Source organism: Ranitomeya imitator, chromosome 9 (assembly GCF_032444005.1).
Source record: "Ranitomeya imitator isolate aRanImi1 chromosome 9, aRanImi1.pri, whole genome shotgun sequence".
In the NCBI taxonomy this organism is placed as follows: Eukaryota; Metazoa; Chordata; class Amphibia; order Anura; family Dendrobatidae; genus Ranitomeya; species Ranitomeya imitator.
The window spans coordinates 146,174,268-146,194,027 of NC_091290.1; the positions used below are offsets into that span (position 1 = coordinate 146,174,268).

Consider the following 19,760-nt stretch of genomic DNA (forward strand, 5'->3'; position numbering starts at 1 on the left):
TGATTTGGTTGGTGAGGGTTCGGCCTCCTCCGGTGCTCCCTATGTTGATTTGGTTGGTGAGAGTTCGGCCTCCTCCGGTGCTCCCTATGTTGATTTGGTTGGTGAGAGTTCGGCCTCCTCCGGTGCTCCCTATGTTGATTTGGTTGGTGAGAGTTCGGCCTCCTCCGGTGCTCCCTATGTTGATTTGGTTGGTGAGAGTTCGGCCTCCTCCGGTGCTCCCTATGTTGATTTGGTTGGTGAGAGTTCGGCCTCCTCCGGTGCTCCCTATGTTGATTTGGTTGGTGAGAGTTCGGCCTCCTCCGGTGCTCCCTATGTTGATTTGGTTGGTGAGAGTTCGGCCTCCTCCGGTGCTCCCTATGTTGATTTGGTTGATGAGGGTTCGGCCTCCTCCGGTGCTCCCTATGTTGATTTGGTTGGTGAGGGTTCGGCCTCATTCGGTGCCCCCTATGTTGATTTGGTTGGTGAGGGTTCGGCCTCATTCGGTGCCCCCTATTCTGATTTGGTTGGTGAGGGTTCGGCCTCCTCCGGTGCTCCCTATGTTGATTTGGTTGGTGAGAGTTCGGCCTCCTCCGGTGCTCCCTATGTTGATTTGGTTGGTGAGGGTTCGGCCTCATTCGGTGCCCCCTATGTTGATTTGGTTGGTGAGGGTTCGGCCTCATTCGGTGCCCCCTATTCTGATTTGGTTGGTGAGGGTTCGGCCTCCTCCGGTGCTCCCTATGTTGATTTGGTTGGTGAGAGTTCGGCCTCCTCCGGTGCTCCCTATGTTGATTTGGTTGGTGAGAGTTCGGCCTCCTCCAGTGCTCCCTATGTTGATTTGGTTGGTGAGAGTTCGGCCTCCTCCGGTGCTCCATATGTTGATTTGGTTGGTGAGGGTTCGGCCTCATTCGGTGCCCCCTATTCTGATTTGGTTGGTGAGGGTTCGGCCTCCTCCGGTGCTCCCTATGTTGATTTGGTTGGTGAGAGTTCGGCCTCCTCCGGTGCTCCCTATGTTGATTTGGTTGGTGAGAGTTCGGCCTCCTCCGGTGCTCCCTATGTTGATTTGGTTGGTGAGGGTTCGGCCTCCTCCGGTGCTCCCTATGTTGATTTGGTTGGTGAGGGTTCGGCCTCATTCGGTGCCCCCTATGTTGATTTGGTTGGTGAGGGTTCGGCCTCATTCGGTGCCCCCTATTCTGATTTGGTTGGTGAGGGTTCGGCCTCCTCCGGTGCTCCCTATGTTGATTTGGTTGGTGAGAGTTCGGCCTCCTCCGGTGCTCCCTATGTTGATTTGGTTGGTGAGGGTTCGGCCTCATTCGGTGCCCCCTATGTTGATTTGGTTGGTGAGGGTTCGGCCTCATTCGGTGCCCCCTATTCTGATTTGGTTGGTGAGGGTTCGGCCTCCTCCGGTGCTCCCTATGTTGATTTGGTTGGTGAGAGTTCGGCCTCCTCCGGTGCTCCCTATGTTGATTTGGTTGGTGAGAGTTCGGCCTCCTCCGGTGCTCCCTATGTTGATTTGGTTGGTGAGAGTTCGGCCTCCTCCGGTGCTCCCTATGTTGATTTGGTTGGTGAGAGTTCGGCCTCCTCCGGTGCTCCCTATGTTGATTTGGTTGGTGAGAGTTCGGCCTCCTCCGGTGCTCCCTATGTTGATTTGGTTGGTGAGAGTTCGGCCTCCTCCGGTGCTCCCTATGTTGATTTGGTTGATGAGGGTTCGGCCTCCTCCGGTGCTCCCTATGTTGATTTGGTTGGTGAGGGTTCGGCCTCATTCGGTGCCCCCTATGTTGATTTGGTTGGTGAGGGTTCGGCCTCATTCGGTGCCCCCTATTCTGATTTGGTTGGTGAGGGTTCGGCCTCCTCCGGTGCTCCCTATGTTGATTTGGTTGGTGAGAGTTCGGCCTCCTCCGGTGCTCCCTATGTTGATTTGGTTGGTGAGGGTTCGGCCTCATTCGGTGCCCCCTATGTTGATTTGGTTGGTGAGGGTTCGGCCTCATTCGGTGCCCCCTATTCTGATTTGGTTGGTGAGGGTTCGGCCTCCTCCGGTGCTCCCTATGTTGATTTGGTTGGTGAGAGTTCGGCCTCCTCCGGTGCTCCCTATGTTGATTTGGTTGGTGAGAGTTCGGCCTCCTCCAGTGCTCCCTATGTTGATTTGGTTGGTGAGAGTTCGGCCTCCTCCGGTGCTCCATATGTTGATTTGGTTGGTGAGGGTTCGGCCTCATTCGGTGCCCCCTATTCTGATTTGGTTGGTGAGGGTTCGGCCTCCTCCGGTGCTCCCTATGTTGATTTGGTTGGTGAGAGTTCGGCCTCCTCCGGTGCTCCCTATGTTGATTTGGTTGGTGAGAGTTCGGCCTCCTCCGGTGCTCCCTATGTTGATTTGGTTGGTGAGAGTTCGGCCTCCTCCGGTGCTCCCTATGTTGATTTGGTTGGTGAGGGTTCGGCCTCATTCGGTGCCCCCTATGTTGATTTGGTTGGTGAGGGTTCGGCCTCATTCGGTGCCCCCTATTCTGATTTGGTTGGTGAGGGTTCGGCCTCCTCCGGTGCTCCCTATGTTGATTTGGTTGGTGAGGGTTCGGCCTCCTCCGGTGCTCCCTATGTTGATTTGGTTGGTGAGGGTTCGGCCTCATTCGGTGCCCCCTATGTTGATTTGGTTGGTGAGGGTTCGGCCTCATTCGGTGCCCCCTATTCTGATTTGGTTGGTGAGGGTTCGGCCTCCTCCGGTGCTCCCTATGTTGATTTGGTTGGTGAGGGTTCGGCCTCATTCGGTGCCCCCTATGTTGATTTGGTTGGTGAGGGTTCGGCCTCATTCGGTGCCCCCTATTCTGATTTGGTTGGTGAGAGTTCGGCCTCCTCCGGTGCCCCCTATGTTGATTTGGTTGGTGAGGGTTCGGCCTCATTCGGTGCCCCCTATGTTGATTTGGTTGCTGAGGGTTCGGCCTCCTCCGGTGCCCCCTATGTTGATTTGGTTGGTGAGGGTTCGGCCTCATTCGGTGCCCCCTATTCTGATTTGGTTGGTGAGGGTTCGGCCTCCTCCGGTGCTCCCTATGTTGATTTGGTTGGTGAGAGTTCGGCCTCCTCCGGTGCTCCCTATGTTGATTTGGTTGGTGAGAGTTCGGCCTCCTCCGGTGCTCCCTATGTTGATTTGGTTGGTGAGAGTTCGGCCTCCTCCGGTGCCCCCTATGTTGATTTGGTTGGTGAGGGTTCGGCCTCATTCGGTGCCCCCTATGTTGATTTGGTTGCTGAGGGTTCAGCCTCATCTGATGCCCTTTTGCTGATCTGGTTAGTGATGATTCGGGGACCCCGTCCGTCCTCCAATCTCTTTCAGGGCATACTGGGAGTTGTAGTTTTTCAGCAGCTGTAGAGTCAGAGTTGCTGCATAGGAAGGTTGTTACGATCACTCAGAATGTGGCGTCTTTGCTCGGATATTTTTATCGCTCCCGTCTCCTATTCCTCCTGCATCGGTCGGTCGGTGCGAGCAGCATTGGGACCCCCTTGTGCCCCTTCTAATAAACTCTGGGGAAATATTCAGCCGTTTGCGCTGTTTTTTGGGGGGCAGAAATATAGGTGCAAATTTGGTCCATTTATTTTTGCATCATTTATTATTGAAATAAATAATAATCTGAGCGCGGTCTGGTTGGGACGGTGCTTTGTTGACTTTCCCCTGGCGGAGCGGCTTATTGTTGGGTGTACCCGCTGTGATATTTGGAAATGTATGCAGCACAATACGGAAAAGTCCACATGAGCGGAATTACATGGCCGGGGCTGTGTCTTGTATGTCACACATGTAGCAGAGCTGTTTTGCAGTCCTATGTAAAATCACTGCTTAAAACGTTACATGGGAGACGTTCTGAGTCCGTTCTCTTGCCCTTGTTTGATAGCAGCGGACTGCTCCTTTAGGTGTGTGTACCTGGCGTTACTCACTACCTAATATTTTGGGGTTTGGCATGCCATTACCAGCCACCCCCATCCTCTGACTTCTTAGTCATCACATGGTCATTAACTAATCATGCCTTCCACGTTTAAGAAACACTCCGGAAAAAAAAAAAATGTTAGTTCCTCAGGGGCGGGGCATGACAAAATAAATGACCCCTGTCCTGCTCAGCCCACTAGGATCTTTTTTTTTTATCCAGAGTGCTCTTTAAATCCACGCATCTAACATTGAACATGTCATGTAGTGGATCTTTAAAAATGTCTGAATTGAGTTGACCCTTTTAGATCAGTCCAGAGACCACCTCTGTAGATAAATGAGGGCCCATTTCCCCACGCCTTAGGATGCCATATTGTGTCATGGCACTTTGCGGCATCCTGGCGTGAGCGGGGAATTCTCTGTTTAGTGCACTGTATACCGTGTGTGATTAACCCCCGAGTGACGTTTTTTGTTTTTCTCTCCTTCTGTCGTCTTCTTCTGCTCCTCAATTTGCGGATTTGTCTCCTAACGCAGCCGCTAACGCCTTAATTTTCCTGTAATTGCCCCTAACCGCTACTAACCTGTTGCCCAGTTGGGTTGAGACGTCTGTGGTTGGCCCCAATGCAGTGGAGTAAAATGGCGCAGCTGGTCGACAGGACCGTATCTTTGTCGCCCACGTTCTGGCGATCAGGTGAGTGCTGACGATTCCTGTTTAATGCTTGTGTGATACAATGTTGCACGTGATATTGTGATGTCAACGCTCCAGATTTTGGGTGATTACTCGCAGCGATTAACGTTCAGAAATCATTTTCTTTGGGATTTGCCTCGTTCTCTCTTCAAAAGTCGTCTCATATTTCTTACCTGTTATCTGAAAATTTGGAAGAGCTGAATGATGACCGAAATCAAGTGTACCAAATGCAAAGCTGCTTCTTATGTTATAGTATTTAGCTAGGCAACATTTACTTTCAGGTTTCTGGGAAAGATGCCAGTCCTTGCTAGAAAAACAGTAATATCCATACTGGGTCTCACCCAGCTTTCTCAGAATCCTTGATGGCAAAAATCTGCCTCGTTACATGCTTGAAAAGAATTAAAATTGTCACCTTTAATCTTCATTACACTACTGATCCCTAGTTACATCCTGTATTATACCCCAGAGCTGCGCTCACTATTCTGCTGGTGCAGTCACTGTGTACATACATTACATTACTGATCCTGAGTTACATCCTGTATTATACCCCAGAGCTGCACTCACTATTCTGCTGGTGCAGTCACTGTGTACATATATTACATTACTGATCCTGAGTTACATCCTGTATTATACTCCAGAGCTGCACTCACTATTCTGCTGGTGCAGTCATTGTGTACATACATTACATTACTGATCCTGAGTTACATCCTGTATTATACTCCAGAGCTGCACTCACTATTCTGCTGGTGCAGTCACTGTGTACATACATTACATTACTGATCCTGAGTTACCTCCTGTATTATACTCCAGAGCTGCACTCACTATTCTGCTGGTGCAGTCACTGTGTACATACATTACTGATCCTGAGTTACATCCTGTATTATACCCCAGAGCTGCACTCACTATTCTGCTGGTGCAGTCACTGTGTACATACATTACATTACTGATCCTGAGTTACATCCTGTATTATACTCCAGAGCTGCACTCACTATTCTGCTGGTGCAGTCACTGTGTACATACATTACATTACTGATCCTGAGTTACATCCTGTATTATACCCCAGAGCTGCACTCACTATTCTGCTGGTGCAGTCACTGTGTACATACATTACATTACTGATCCTGAGTTACATCCTGTATTATACCCCAGAGCTGCACTCACTATTCTGCTGGTGCAGTCACTGTGTACATATATTACATTACTGATCCTGAGTTACATCCTGTATTATACTCCAGAGCTGCACTCACTATTCTGCTGGTGCAGTCATTGTGTACATACATTACATTACTGATCCTGAGTTACATCCTGTATTATACTCCAGAGCTGCACTCACTATTCTGCTGGTGCAGTCACTGTGTACATACATTACATTACTGATCCTGAGTTACCTCCTGTATTATACTCCAGAGCTGCACTCACTATTCTGCTGGTGCAGTCACTGTGTACATACATTACTGATCCTGAGTTACATCCTGTATTATACCCCAGAGCTGCACTCACTATTCTGCTGGTGCAGTCACTGTGTACATACATTACATTACTGATCCTGAGTTACATCCTGTATTATACTCCAGAGCTGCACTCACTATTCTGCTGGTGCAGTCACTGTGTACATACATTACATTACTGATCCTGAGTTACATCCTGTATTATACCCCAGAGCTGCGCTCACTATTCTGCTGGTGCAGTCACTGTGTACATACATTACATTACTGATCCTGAGTTACATCCTGTATTATACCCCAGAGCTGCACTCACTATTCTGCTGGTGCAGTCACTGTGTACATACATTACATTACTGATCCTGAGTTACTTCCTGTATTATACCCCAGAGCTGCACTCACTATTCTGCTGGTGCAGTCACTGTGTACATACATTACTGATCCTGAGTTACATCCTGTATTATACCCCAGAGCTGCACTCACTATTCTGCTGGTGCAGTCACTGTGTACATACATTACTGATCCTGGGTTACATCCTGTATTATACTCCAGAGCTGCACTCACTAGTCTACTGGTGCAGTCACTGTGTACATACATTACATTACTGATCCTGAGTTACATCCTGTATTATACCCCAGAGCTGCACTCACTATTCTGCTGGTGCAGTCACTGTGCACATACATTACATTACTGATCTTGAGTTACATCCTGTATTATACCCCAGAGCTGTGCTCACTATTCTGCTGGTGCAGTCACTGTGTACATACATTACATTACTGATCCTGAGTTACATCCTGTATTATACTCCAGAGCTGCACTCACTATTCTGCTGGTGCAGTCACTGTGTACATACATTATATTACTGATCCTGAGTTACATCCTGTATTATACCCCAGAGCTGCACTCACTATTCTGCTGGTGCAGTCACTGTGTACATACATTACATTACTGATCCTGAGTTACATCCTGTATTATACCCCAGAGCTGCACTCACTATTCTGCTGGTGCAGTCACTGTGTACATACATTACATTACTGATCCTGAGTTACCTCCTGTATTATACCCCAGAGCAGCACTCACTATTCTACTGGTGCAGTCACTGTGTACATACATTACATTACTGATCCTGAGTTACATCCTGTATTATACTCCAGAGCTGCACTCACTATTCTACTGGTGCAGTCACTGTGTACATACATTACATTACTGATCCTGAGTTACATCCTGTATTATACCCCAGAGCTGCACTCACTATTCTGCTGGTGCAGTCACTGTGTACATACATTACATTACTGATCCTGAGTTACCTCCTGTATTATACCCCAGAGCAGCACTCACTATTCTACTGGTGCAGTCACTGTGTACATACATTACATTACTGATCCTGAGTTACCTCCTGTATTATACTCCAGAGCTGCACTCACTATTCTGCTGGTGCAGTCACTGTGTACATACATTACATTACTGATCCTGAGTTACATCCTGTATTATACTCCAGAGCTGCGCTCACTATTCTGCTGGTGCAGTCACTGTGTACATACATTACATTACTGATCCTGAGTTACATCCTGTATTATACTCCAGAGCTGCGCTCACTATTCTACTGGTGCAGTCACTGTGTACATACATTACATTACTGATCCTGAGTTACATCCTGTATTATACTCCAGAGCTGCGCTCACTATTCTACTGGTGCAGTCACTGTGTACATACATTACTGATCCTGTATTATACTCCAGAGCTGCGCTCACTATTCTGCTGCTTGAGAGTTTACTCTCTGGTGAGTGTCCCCGTTTTATGTGGTTGTCTGTCTGCTGTAGGTGCAGCTGATGGTTTCCTCTGTTACAGGCGCTGACTGTTTCCAGGTTATTATATGTGACACTTTGGACTCCTGATTATTTGTTCCTTCGGTCTTTTCCTGGGGTCTTCGGAGTCGTCCACTGTTGATGTCTCACTGGCGTTGTATTTGGCTGCTCGTTTTACATGTGACCCTGCGGGATCAAGAACAGCGGAAAGATCAATATCCTAAATATAGTTGTTCCCCTCTCCCTGTTAGCTGACACTGTCCCCAGGCATCCAGGGATGAGGGGGTGGTCTGCTCACACATGGCCGCTGCAGCTGACCCCACCCCGGACCACTCTAACGGCCGAGCACAATGTACACGTATATGATCACACATCAGTGTATTCTCTGAGCATCGGCCCGTCGTCCCCTGCACTTATTATTTAGTTCTGTCTCTTCCCTGAATGTCCGGGGTCTTTTCTCCGGGGACCTGTGTCCATTTCTGGGGTGAATTAATCAGGGCAGGACGTTCTCTGCCCGCCGGTGATGTGCAGCGTCCAGTAATTACCAGCGAGGAGCCCGCGGGCACAAGTGGCGCTGCCCCCACTGTAGGTTGGAGAGAATTTCTTGTATTTCTTTATTTTTTTCTTTTGTTTCTCCGTGGCATAAAACGTAGGAATCATACAGTCGAGGACCCGAAGGGGAACCACAGCTCTCACCTGGTTCTTAAAGGGGTCGTCCAGTTTTCATATATGTTTGTGGATAGTTTAGATAGGAAAAAAATGTCGCTGTCCATTTGTGCACGTTTCTTCAGAAGTGGTTTTAGTTCCATAAAGATGCGGTACATTCTAGTATCCTCCATTTTGATACAGGAAAGAAATATATCTTGGTAACGTGTTATCCACTGGCTAACACGGTACCAAGATATATTTCTTTCCTGTATCATATATGTTTGGTAATTCAAGGTTAATAAAGGTGTGTCCCCAGGGCGGACACTGACAGCTCTGTCCATTACATATCAGATCATTTATAGCACCCCCCTCCCCCATCTTTATTACATACCGTCCTGTCTAGTTAGATGTATAATACAATGATGGCTGATAGAGCATGGTAAAGCTTCTTATCTAATGGAGGAGCTGATGGACTGGTCATCTGGTCACCGGCTGCTCCATCAAGAGTCATTTTATATCTAACAAGAGAGGGGACTATGTGATAAAAGAGGGCGCTGTGAATAACAAAAATAACAAGAATACACTATGTAAGGGTACCGTCACACAGTGAAATTTTGATCGCTACAACGGTACGATCCGTGACGCTCCAGCGTCGTAACAATATCGCTCCAGCGTCGTAGACTGCTGTCACACTTTGCAATGTACGACGCTGGAGCGATAATTTCATGACGTATGTGCGATGTAGAAGCCGTTGGTTACTATGCACACATCGTATACGATATATGTTACACCATGCGATCATGCCGCCACAGCGGGACACTAGACGACGAAAGAAAGTTTCAAACGATCTGCTACGACGTACGATTCTCAGCGGGGTTCCTGATCGCAGGAGCGTCTCAGACATTGCGATATCGCTCGAACGTCACGGATATATCGCTCGAACGTCACGAATCGTGCCGTCGTAGCGATCAAAATTTCACTGTGTGACGGTACCCTTAGAGACAGCACTGTACGTAACAGCAGGGGAAGCTATATAATAAGGGATGGCACCATATATAACTAGTGAGGATGGTACGTACTAAGGGATGGTGTTATACGTAATAAAAGAGGAAGCTATGTAACTAAGGATGGCACTATACATAATAAGTAATTGCTCTATATACTAAGGGACTGTGCTATACATAAGTGACTATACTATACTAAGGGACTGTGCTATACATAAGTGATTGCTTTATATACTAAGGGACTTCTATACATAAGTGAGTACACTATATTCTGAGGGTACATAATTATTCTCCCCCACCACCACTCAGTGTTCTCTCCATCACCCCATCATTCTTCTCCCCACCACACCTCAGCACCCTCTCCCCCACTTTCATCATTGTTCTCCTTCACTACACCTCAGTGTCCTCTGTCACCCTCCTCATTGTTCTCCCCCACCACACCTGTGTCCTCTCTGCTACCCATCATTGTTCACCTCCACCACTTTCATCATTGTTCTCCCCCACCACCCTTCAGTTTCTTTTCCACCACCTTCATTGTTCTCCCCCACCATACCTGTCTTCTCTGCAACCCCAGCATTGTTTTCCCCCACCACCAGTGTCCTCTCCATAACCCCATCATTGTTCTTTCCCCCATCCTCATTGTTCTCCCCCACCATACCTGTCCTCTCAATCACTCCCATCATTGTTGTCCCCACCACTTTCATCATTGTTATCCCCCACCACCACTGTGTCCTCTCCATCAACCCCATCATTGTTCCACCTACCACCCCTCAGTTTCCTCTCCATAACCCTCATCATTGTTCTCCCCCACAACCCATGTCCTCTCCACCACCCTCCTTATTGTTAACCACCACCACCCTCATAATTGTTCTCCCCATCACTTCCATCATTGTTCTCCCCCATCACCTCTGTGTCATCTCCATCACCCCCATGATTATTCTCCCTCGCCGTCGCCTCTCGGTGTCCTCTTCCCTCGCCGTCGCCACTCGGTGTCCTCTTCCCTCGCCGTCGCCACTCGGTGTCCTCTTCCCTCGCCGTCGCCACTCGGTGTCCTCTTCCCTCGCCGTCGCCACTCGGTGTCCTCTTCCCTCGCCGTCGCCACTCGGTGTCCTCTTCCCTCGCCGTCGCCACTCTGTGTCCTCTTCCCTCGCCGTCGCCACTCTGTGTCCTCTTCCCTCGCCGTCGCCACTCGGTGTCCTCTTCCCTCGCCGTCGCCACTCGGTGTCCTCTTCCCTCGCCGTCGCCACTCGGTGTCCTCTTCCCTCGCCGTCGCCACTCGGTGTCCTCTCACTCGCCACTCGGTGTCCTCTCACTCGCCGCTCGGTGTCCTCTCACTCGCCGCTCGGTGTCCTCTCACTCGCCGCTCGGTGTCCTCTCACTCGCCGCTCGGTGTCCTCTCACTCGCCGCTCGGTGTCCTCTCACTCGCCGCTCGGTGTCCTCTCACTCGCCGCTCGGTGTCCTCTCACTCGCCGCTCGGTGTCCTCTCACTCGCCGCTCGGTGTCCTCTCACTCGCCGCTCGGTGTCCTCTCACTCGCCGCTCGGTGTCCTCTCACTCGCCGCTCGGTGTCCTCTCACTCGCCGCTCGGTGTCCTCTCACTCGCCGCTCGGTGTCCTCTCACTCGCCGCTCGGTGTCCTCTCACTCGCCGCTCGGTGTCCTCTCACTCGCCGCTCGGTGTCCTCTCACTCGCCGCTCGGTGTCCTCTCACTCGCCGCTCGGTGTCCTCTCACTCGCCGCTCGGTGTCCTCTCACTCGCCGCTCGGTGTCCTCTCACTCGCCGCTCGGTGTCCTCTCACTCGCCGCTCGGTGTCCTCTCACTCGCCGCTCGGTGTCCTCTCACTCGCCGCTCGGTGTCCTCTCACTCGCCGCTCGGTGTCCTCTCACTCGCCGCTCGGTGTCCTCTCACTCGCCGCTCGGTGTCCTCTCACTCGCCGCTCGGTGTCCTCTCACTCGCCGCTCGGTGTCCTCTCACTCGCCGCTCGGTGTCCTCTCACTCGCCGCTCGGTGTCCTCTCACTCGCCGCTCGGTGTCCTCTCACTCGCCGCTCGGTGTCCTCTCACTCGCCGCTCGGTGTCCTCTCACTCGCCGCTCGGTGTCCTCTCACTCGCCGCTCGGTGTCCTCTCACTCGCCGCTCGGTGTCCTCAGTGTTAGTCGCCCTGCAATGGCCACAATCCACCTCCAGGCTCCTACCGCTGCATCGGCGCTATATCCGCCCCTGGCATCACATCTATCCGCTGTGTCCTGCTGCAAAGAGCGTCTCTCTCCCTGTAGGACTTGCCCAGTCCTCCAATACTCGGCAGCCTATGGGTTTGACTGGCCACCCTGAGATACTTTATTTTTCCTGAGGAGGCGCTGTAGGGAAATTTACTTCTGCCTGGATCCCTTCCGCTGTGTGGTGGGGAGAGTTTATGATTACCTTACATTTAATACTGCGATGTGATTCCCAGTGAACATCCACTGCTGACGGAATACTGATTGGCTGCAGCGGTGTTTTAATGAAGCCAGTGATATCATATGATATCAGCCATATCTTAATTAGGTGAATTGGGAAATTTAATCGAGAGAGAATGTGTGGATTGGTGGACAGTGCTCATGATTGGCACGGGGGCTGGCGCTAATCGTTCTGCTCTGCAGAATTCTGATTACAGCTCCGAACAGAACACCGCAAATCATATAAGTAATGTTTTGAAAAGTCGCTTGTGTTGAACCCTGAATTATTTGTGGACTCGTTCCTTTCAAATCCTTCGTTGCCCTTCGTTCGGATAGTTCCTTATTTTAGACCCTTGCGATCCCACCTTGCCACCCCCTGCTTAATATTAACTGAAAGCCTGCGTCCTGATAGAGGTCACGGTGTCCGGGGGAAGCCATTAATCTGTCCCGTTCTGCGGGTCACCATGCGGTGACATCCCACATTACGCAGAGCGCTGCAGAATTTGCTTGCTCAGGGAAATAGGTGAATGTTGAGATATATTCGGCTGGGATTGCTGATGGGGACGCAGGACGCGCGTCGGGGTGTACTTTACCTGTCAGGATAGGAAGTCAGTCAGCCAGTTGGCAAACCTTCTTAGCTTACTGTTATCGCTTCACTATCCCTGACAACAAGCAGAGATGGAGCCTACTGACGTCCAGGCTTTCTATAGTTATTTATTCCAGCAGTTGGAGCTGATTCGGGGGGTTATCAAGGACATTATGAACACCCCCTTTAATCCCTGGCGATGTGCTTGACTTCTCCTTTAATGTCCGCACTATTTCCACCCTTAGACTTTGCTACATTGTGCACAATCCTCATCATATGCTGACACAATGTATAATCTACAGCTGTTACCTACCTGTGACTGGGGCAGTTCTCCGCCTCCCATCTTTCTGGGTCACGTCCAGTCTCCTGCGTCCCCCCAATGACTGAACCCATCATTTCCATATCCTCCTTCATTATGAAAGTGTCCAACATCAAAGTATCTTCCGAAAATCTCAATATATCCAACAACAAAGCAATTAAGTCCTGTAAATCCTCCCGCGGACAGGAGATGGTATCGCGCCGGCCGATCCGAGGGAAGTGCGAATTATATGACATTCAATTAGACCGGCGACCTCACCGCGCGGATTATTAATCGTGCTGGTGACTGAGGCCGCAGTGTCCTGCCCGTCATCCCCCACATCACATCCTATTATACATTCTACTTATTATACATATATACAAGGAAAACATCAGATTTCTATACATCTTAGCATTTTATGGAAAACTCAAATTTATGTTCTTGTTATTTTTTTGATGCAGTGCTTTGTGACAATGGATTATATATCATTATGTCAGGCATTACTCCAAATCCACAGCTCAGGCAGTGGGATTTATTGAGACTGTTGTTTTTTGTGGACACCACTAGGGGGAGCTCCCTGTATACAGAGATACATGATAAGATCCTGTCTGCAGCCACCACTAGGGGGAGCTCCCTGTATACAGAGATACATGATAAGATCCTGTCTGCAGTCACCACTAGGGGGAGCTCCCTGTATACAGAGATACATAAGATCCTGTCTGCAACCTCCACTAGGGGGAGCTCCCTGTATACAGAGATACATGATAAGATCCTGTCTGCAGCCACCACTAGGGGGAGCTCCCTGTATACAGAGATACATGATAAGATTCTGTCTGCAGCCACCACTAGGGGGAGCTCCCTGTATACAGAGATACATAAGATCCTGTCTGCAACCTCCACTAGGGGGAGCTCCCTGTATACAGAGATACATGATAAGATCCATGATAAGAGCAGCATGGTAGCCCAGTGGAAAGGACTGGTGCTCTGCAGCATGGGAGTCCAGGGTTCTAGTCCCACCATGGATGACATCTGCAAGGAGTTTGTCTTTGGAGGAGAGAAGGTTTTTCCACCAACATAGAAGAGGATTCTTTACTGTTAGGGCAGTGAGAATCTGGAATTGCTTGCCTGAGGAGGTGTTGATGGCGAACTCAGTCGAGGGGTTCAAGAGAGGCCTGGATGTCTTCCTGGAGCAGAACAATATTGTATCATACAATTATTAGGTTCTGTAGAAGGACGTAGATCTGGGTATTTATTATGATGGAATATAGGCTGAACTGGATGGACAAATGTCTTTTTTCGGCCTTACTAACTATGTTACTATGTTACTATGTTACTATCCTGTCTGCGGCCACCACTAGGGGGAGCTGCCTGTATACAGAGATACATGATAAGATCCTGTCTGCAGCCACCACTAGGGGGAACTCCCTGTATACAGAGATACATGATAAGATTCTGTCTGCGGCCACCACTAGGGGGAGCTCCCTGTATACAGAGATACATGATAAGATTCTGTCTGCAACCACCACTAGGGGGAGCTCCCTGTATACAGAGATACATGATAAGATCCTGTCTGCAGTCACCACTAGGGGGAGCTCCCTGTATACAGAGATACATGATAAGATCCTGTCTGCAGCCACCACTAGGGGGAGCTCCCTGTATACAGAGATACATAAGATCCTGTCTGCAACCTCCACTAGGGGAGCTCCCTGTATACAGAGATACATAACATACTATCTGCAGCCACCATTAGGGGGAGCTCCCTGTATACAGAGATACATAAGATCCTGTCTGCGGCCACCACTAGGGGGAGCTCCCTGTATACAGAGATACATTATAAGATTCTGTCTGCAACCACCACTAGGGGGAGCTCCCTGTATATAGAGATGCATGATAAGAACCTGTCTGCAGCCACCACTAGAGGGAGCTCCCTGTATACAGAGATACATGATAAGATCCTGTCTGCAGTCACCACTAGGGGGAGCTCCCTGTATATAGAGATACATGATAAGATCCTGTCTGCAGTCACCACTAGGGGGAGCTCCCTGTATATAGAGATACATGATAAGAACCTGTCTGCAGCCACCACTAGAGGGAGCTCCCTGTATACAGAGATACATGATAAGAACCTGTCTGCAGCCACCACTAGGGGGAGCTCCCTGTATACAGAGATACATGATAAGATCCTGTCTGCAGTCACCACTAGGGGGAGCTCCCTGTATATAGAGATACATGATAAGATCCTGTCTGCAGTCACCACTAGGGGGAGCTCCCTGTATATAGAGATACATGATAAGATCCTGTCTGCAGCCACCACTAGGGGGAGCTCCCTATATACAGATATACATAAGATCCTGTCTGCAGCCACCACTAGGGGGAGCTCCCTGTATACAGATACATGATAAGATCCTGTCTGCAGCCACCACTAGGGGGAGCTCCCTGTATACAGAGATACATGATAAGATCCTGTCTGCAGCCACCACTAGGGGGAGCTCCCTGTATACAGAGATACATGATAAGAACCTGTCTGCAGCCACCACTAGAGGGAGCTCCCTGTATACAGAGATACATGATAAGAACCTGTCTGCAGCCACCACTAGGGGGAGCTCCCTGTATACAGAGATACATGATAAGATCCTGTCTGCAATCACCACTAGGGGGAGCTCCCTGTATACAGATACATGATAAGATCCTGTCTGCAGCCACCACTAGGGGGAGCTCCCTGTATACAGAGATACATGATAAGATCCTGTCTGCAGCCACCACTAGGGGGAGCTCCCTGTATACAGAGATACATGATAAGATCCTGTCTGCAGCCACCACTAGGGGGAGCTCCCTGTATACAGAGATACATGATAAGATCCTGTCTGCAGCCACCACTAGGGGGAGCTCCCTGTATACAGAGATACATGATAAAATTATATCTGCAGCCACCACTAGGGGAGCTCCCTGTATACAGAGATACATAACATACTATCTGCAGCCACCATTAGGGGGAGCTCCCTGTATACAGAGATACATGATAAGATTATATCTGCAGCCACCACTAGGGGGAGCTCCCTGTATACAGAGATACATGATAAGATCCTGTCTGCAGCCACCACTAGGGGGAGCTCCCTATATACAGAGATACATAAGATCCTGTCTGCAGCCACCACTAGGGGGAGCTCCCTATATACAGAGATACATAAGATCCTGTCTGCAGCCACCACTAGGGGGAGCTCCCTGTATACAGAGATACATGATAAGATCCTGTCTGCAGCCATCACTAGGGGGAGCTCCCTGTGTACAGAGCTAAATGTGGCTACAGACAGGATCTTATCATGTATCTCTGTATACAGGGAGCTCCCCCTAGTGGTGACTGCAGACAGATCTTATCATGTATCTCTGTATACAGGGAGCTCCCCCTAGTGGTGGCTGCAGACAGGATCTTATCATGTATCTCTGTATACAGGGAGCTCCCCCTAGTGGTGACTGCAGACAGGATCTTATCATGTATCTCTGTATACAGGGAGCTCCCCCTAGTGGTAGCTGCAGACAGGATCTTATCATGTATCTCTGTATACAGGGAGCTCCCCCTAGTGGTGGCTGCAGACAGGATCTTATCATGTATCTCTGTATACAGGGAGCTCCCCCTAGTGGTGGCTGCAGACAGGATCTTATCATGTATCTCTGTATACAGGGAGCTCCCCCTAGTGGTGACTGCAGACAGGATCTTATCATGTATCTCTGTATACAGGGAGCTCCCCCTAGTGGTGACTGCAGACAGGATCTTATCATGTATCTCTGTATACAGGGAGCTCCCCCTAGTGGTGGCTGCAGACAGGATCTTATCATGTATCTCTGTATACAGGTAGCTCCCCCTAGTGGTGACTGCAGACAGGATCTTATCATGTATCTCTGTATACAGGGAGCTCCCCCTAGTGGTGACTGCAGACAGGATCTTATCATGTATCTCTGTATACAGGGAGCTCCCCCTAGTGGTGACTGCAGATATAATCTTATCATGTATCTCTGTATACAGGGAGCTCCCCCTAGTGGTGTCTGCAGACAGGATCTTATCATGTATCTCTTTATACAGGGAGCTCCCCCTAGTGGTGGCTGCAGATATAATCTTATCATGTATCTCTTTATACAGGGAGCTCCCTCTAGTGGTGACTGCAGACTGGATCTTATCATGTATCTCTGTATACAGGGAGCTCCCCCTAGTGGTGGCTGCAGACTGGATCTTATCATGTATCTCTGTATACAGGGAGCTCCCCCTAGTGGTGACTGCAGACTGGATCTTATCATGTATCTCTGTATACAGGGAGCTCCCCCTAGTGGTGGCTGCAGACAGGATCTTATCATGTATCTCTGTATACAGGGAGCTCCCCCTAGTGGTGGCTGCAGATATAATCTTATCATGTATCTCTTTATACAGGGAGCTCCCCCTAGTGGTGGCTGCAGATATAATCTTATCATGTATCTCTTTATACAGGGAGCTCCCCCTAGTGGTGACTGCAGACTGGATCTTATCATGTATCTCTGTATACAGGGAGCTCCCCCTAGTGGTGGCTGCAGACAGGATCGTGATACATGAGACCCCTTTGAATGATGTGAATGGTTCAGTTTCTCATTCTTGTGAGGGTCTCTGTGATGTTCCTTGTCGGCACTGCCTGGCGGCTGTCACTGTGACTGATGGGCAGCGGCAGCTTTGTGTCTTCATACTTAATATTCATGTGTCTTGTTGAGTGATGTCTGTGTTTTGGTGAAGTGCGCGGCGTCTCTGCGGGGAGCTAATAATAACTCTGTTTGCTGTTTTATCAGTTTGTATTTTATGGTTGTTGCTTCTTGTGCTCAGATGAATGGACGTCGAATGGTGATGGGGGCGGAAAGACATTGCAAGGGCACTGCTCGCTGATGTGTTCCTCCAGCCGCCTGTGCTGCTCCACTGAGGCTCATGCATCAGCTCCGCTGTATTCACTCCATTATACAGTCGTCTGATGACACCCCACCTGCGACTGATCAAACAAAGCCCTTCTATGGTAGAAATGCCCTGCAATAGTGTCCAAGAACATTGTACCGAAGAGATGCTCTGCAGAAAACCATACAAGTAATGATGAGCCTCACAGCAGAATAGTGAGTGCAGCTCTGGGGTATAATACAGGATGTAACTCAGGATCAGTAATGTAATGTATGTACACAGTGACTGCACCAGCAGAATAGTGAGTGCAGCTCTGGGGTATAATACAGGATGTAACTCAGGATCAGTAATGTAATGTATGTACACAGTGACTGCACCAGCAGAATAGTGAGTGCAGCTCTGGGGTATAATACAGGATGTAACTCAGGATCAGTAATGTAATGTATGTACACAGTGACTGCACCAGCAGAATAGTGAGTGCAGCTCTGGGGTATAATACAGGATGTAACTCAGGATCAGTAATGTAATGTATGTACACAGTGACTGCACCAGCAGAATAGTGAGTGCAGCTCTGGAGTATAATACAGGATGTAACTCAGGATCTGTAATGTATGTACACAGTGACTGCACCAGCAGAATAGTGAGTGCAGCTCTGGGGTATAATACAGGATGTAACTCAGGATTAGTAATGTAATGTATGTACACAGTGACTGCACCAGCAGAATAGTGAGTGCAGCTCTGGGGTATCATGCATAATGTAAATCAGGTTCAGTAATGTATGTACACAGTGACTGCACCAGCAGAATAGTGAGTGCAGCTCTGGAGTATAATACAGGATGTAACTCAGGATCAGTAATGTAATGTATGTACACAGTGACTGCACCAGCAGAATAGTGAGTGCAGCTCTGGGGTATAATACAGGATGTAACTCAGGATCAGTAATGTAATGTATGTACACAGTGACTGCACCAGCAGAATAGTGAGTGCAGCTCTGGAGTATAATACAGGATGTAACTCAGGATCAGTAATGTAATGTATGTACACAGTGACTGCACCAGCAGAATAGTGAGTGCAGCTCTGGGGTATAATACAGGATGTAACTCAGGATTAGTAATGTAATGTATGTACACAGTGACTGCACCAGCAGAATAGTGAGTGCAGCTCTGGGGTATAATACAGGATGTAACTCAGGATCAGTAATGTAATGTATGTACACAGTGACTGCACCAGCAGAATAGTGAGTGCAGCTCTGGGGTATAATACAGGATGTAACTCAGGATCAGTAATGTAATGTATGTACACAGTGACTGCACCAGCAGAATAGTGAGTGCAGCTCTGGAGTATAATACAGGATGTAACTCAGGATCAGTAATGTAATGTATGTACACAGTGACTGCACCAGCAGAATAGTGAGTGCAGCTCTGGAGTATAATACAGGATGTAACTCAGGATCAGTAATGTAATGTATGTACACAGTGACTGCACCAGCAGAATAGTGAGTGCAGCTCTGGGGTATAATACAGGATGTAACTCAGGATCAGTAATGTAATGTATGTACACAGTGACTGCACCAGCAGAATAGTGAGTGCAGCTCTGGGGTATAATACAGGATGTAACTCAGGATTAGTAATGTAATGTATGTACACAGTGACTGCACCAGCAGAATAGTGAGTGCAGCTCTGGGGTATCATGCAGGATGTAAATCAGGTTCAGTAATGTATGTACACAGTGACTGCACCAGCAGAATAGTGAGTGTAGCTCTGGAGTATAATACAGGTTGTAACTCAGGATCAGTAATGTAATGTATGTACACAGTGACTGCACCAGCAGAATAGTGAGTGCAGCTCTGGAGTATAATACAGGTTGTAACTCAGGATCAGTAATGTAATGTATGTACACAGTGACTGCACCAGCAGACTAGTGAGTGCAGCTCTGGGGTATAATACAGAATGTAACTCAGGATCAGTAATGTATGTACACAGTGACTGCACCAGCAGAATAGTGAGTGCAGCTCTGGAGTATAATGCACAGTGAATTGAATTGGTTATTTTGCAACAGTTGTGGAGCGTCAGATATTTTC

At 48.9% G+C, this 19,760-nt stretch overlaps 1 protein-coding gene across 3 annotated transcripts in view; it reads left to right on the plus strand.

The window, feature by feature from the left end:
* PHKB (phosphorylase kinase regulatory subunit beta) overlaps positions 1 to 19,760 on the plus strand; it is a 114,620-nt gene that overhangs the window by 9,328 nt on the left and 85,532 nt on the right. For 2 of the 3 annotated variants that reach the window (XM_069739328.1, XM_069739327.1), the window contains exon 2: positions 4,409 to 4,565. The exons of the other annotated variant lie outside the window; for it this stretch is intronic. In XM_069739328.1, coding sequence (XP_069595429.1) covers positions 4,496 to 4,565 — 70 coding nt within the window. In that variant the 5' untranslated portion in view covers positions 4,409 to 4,495. The remainder of the gene's footprint in view (positions 1 to 4,408; positions 4,566 to 19,760) is intronic. 3 annotated transcript variants of the gene reach the window in all.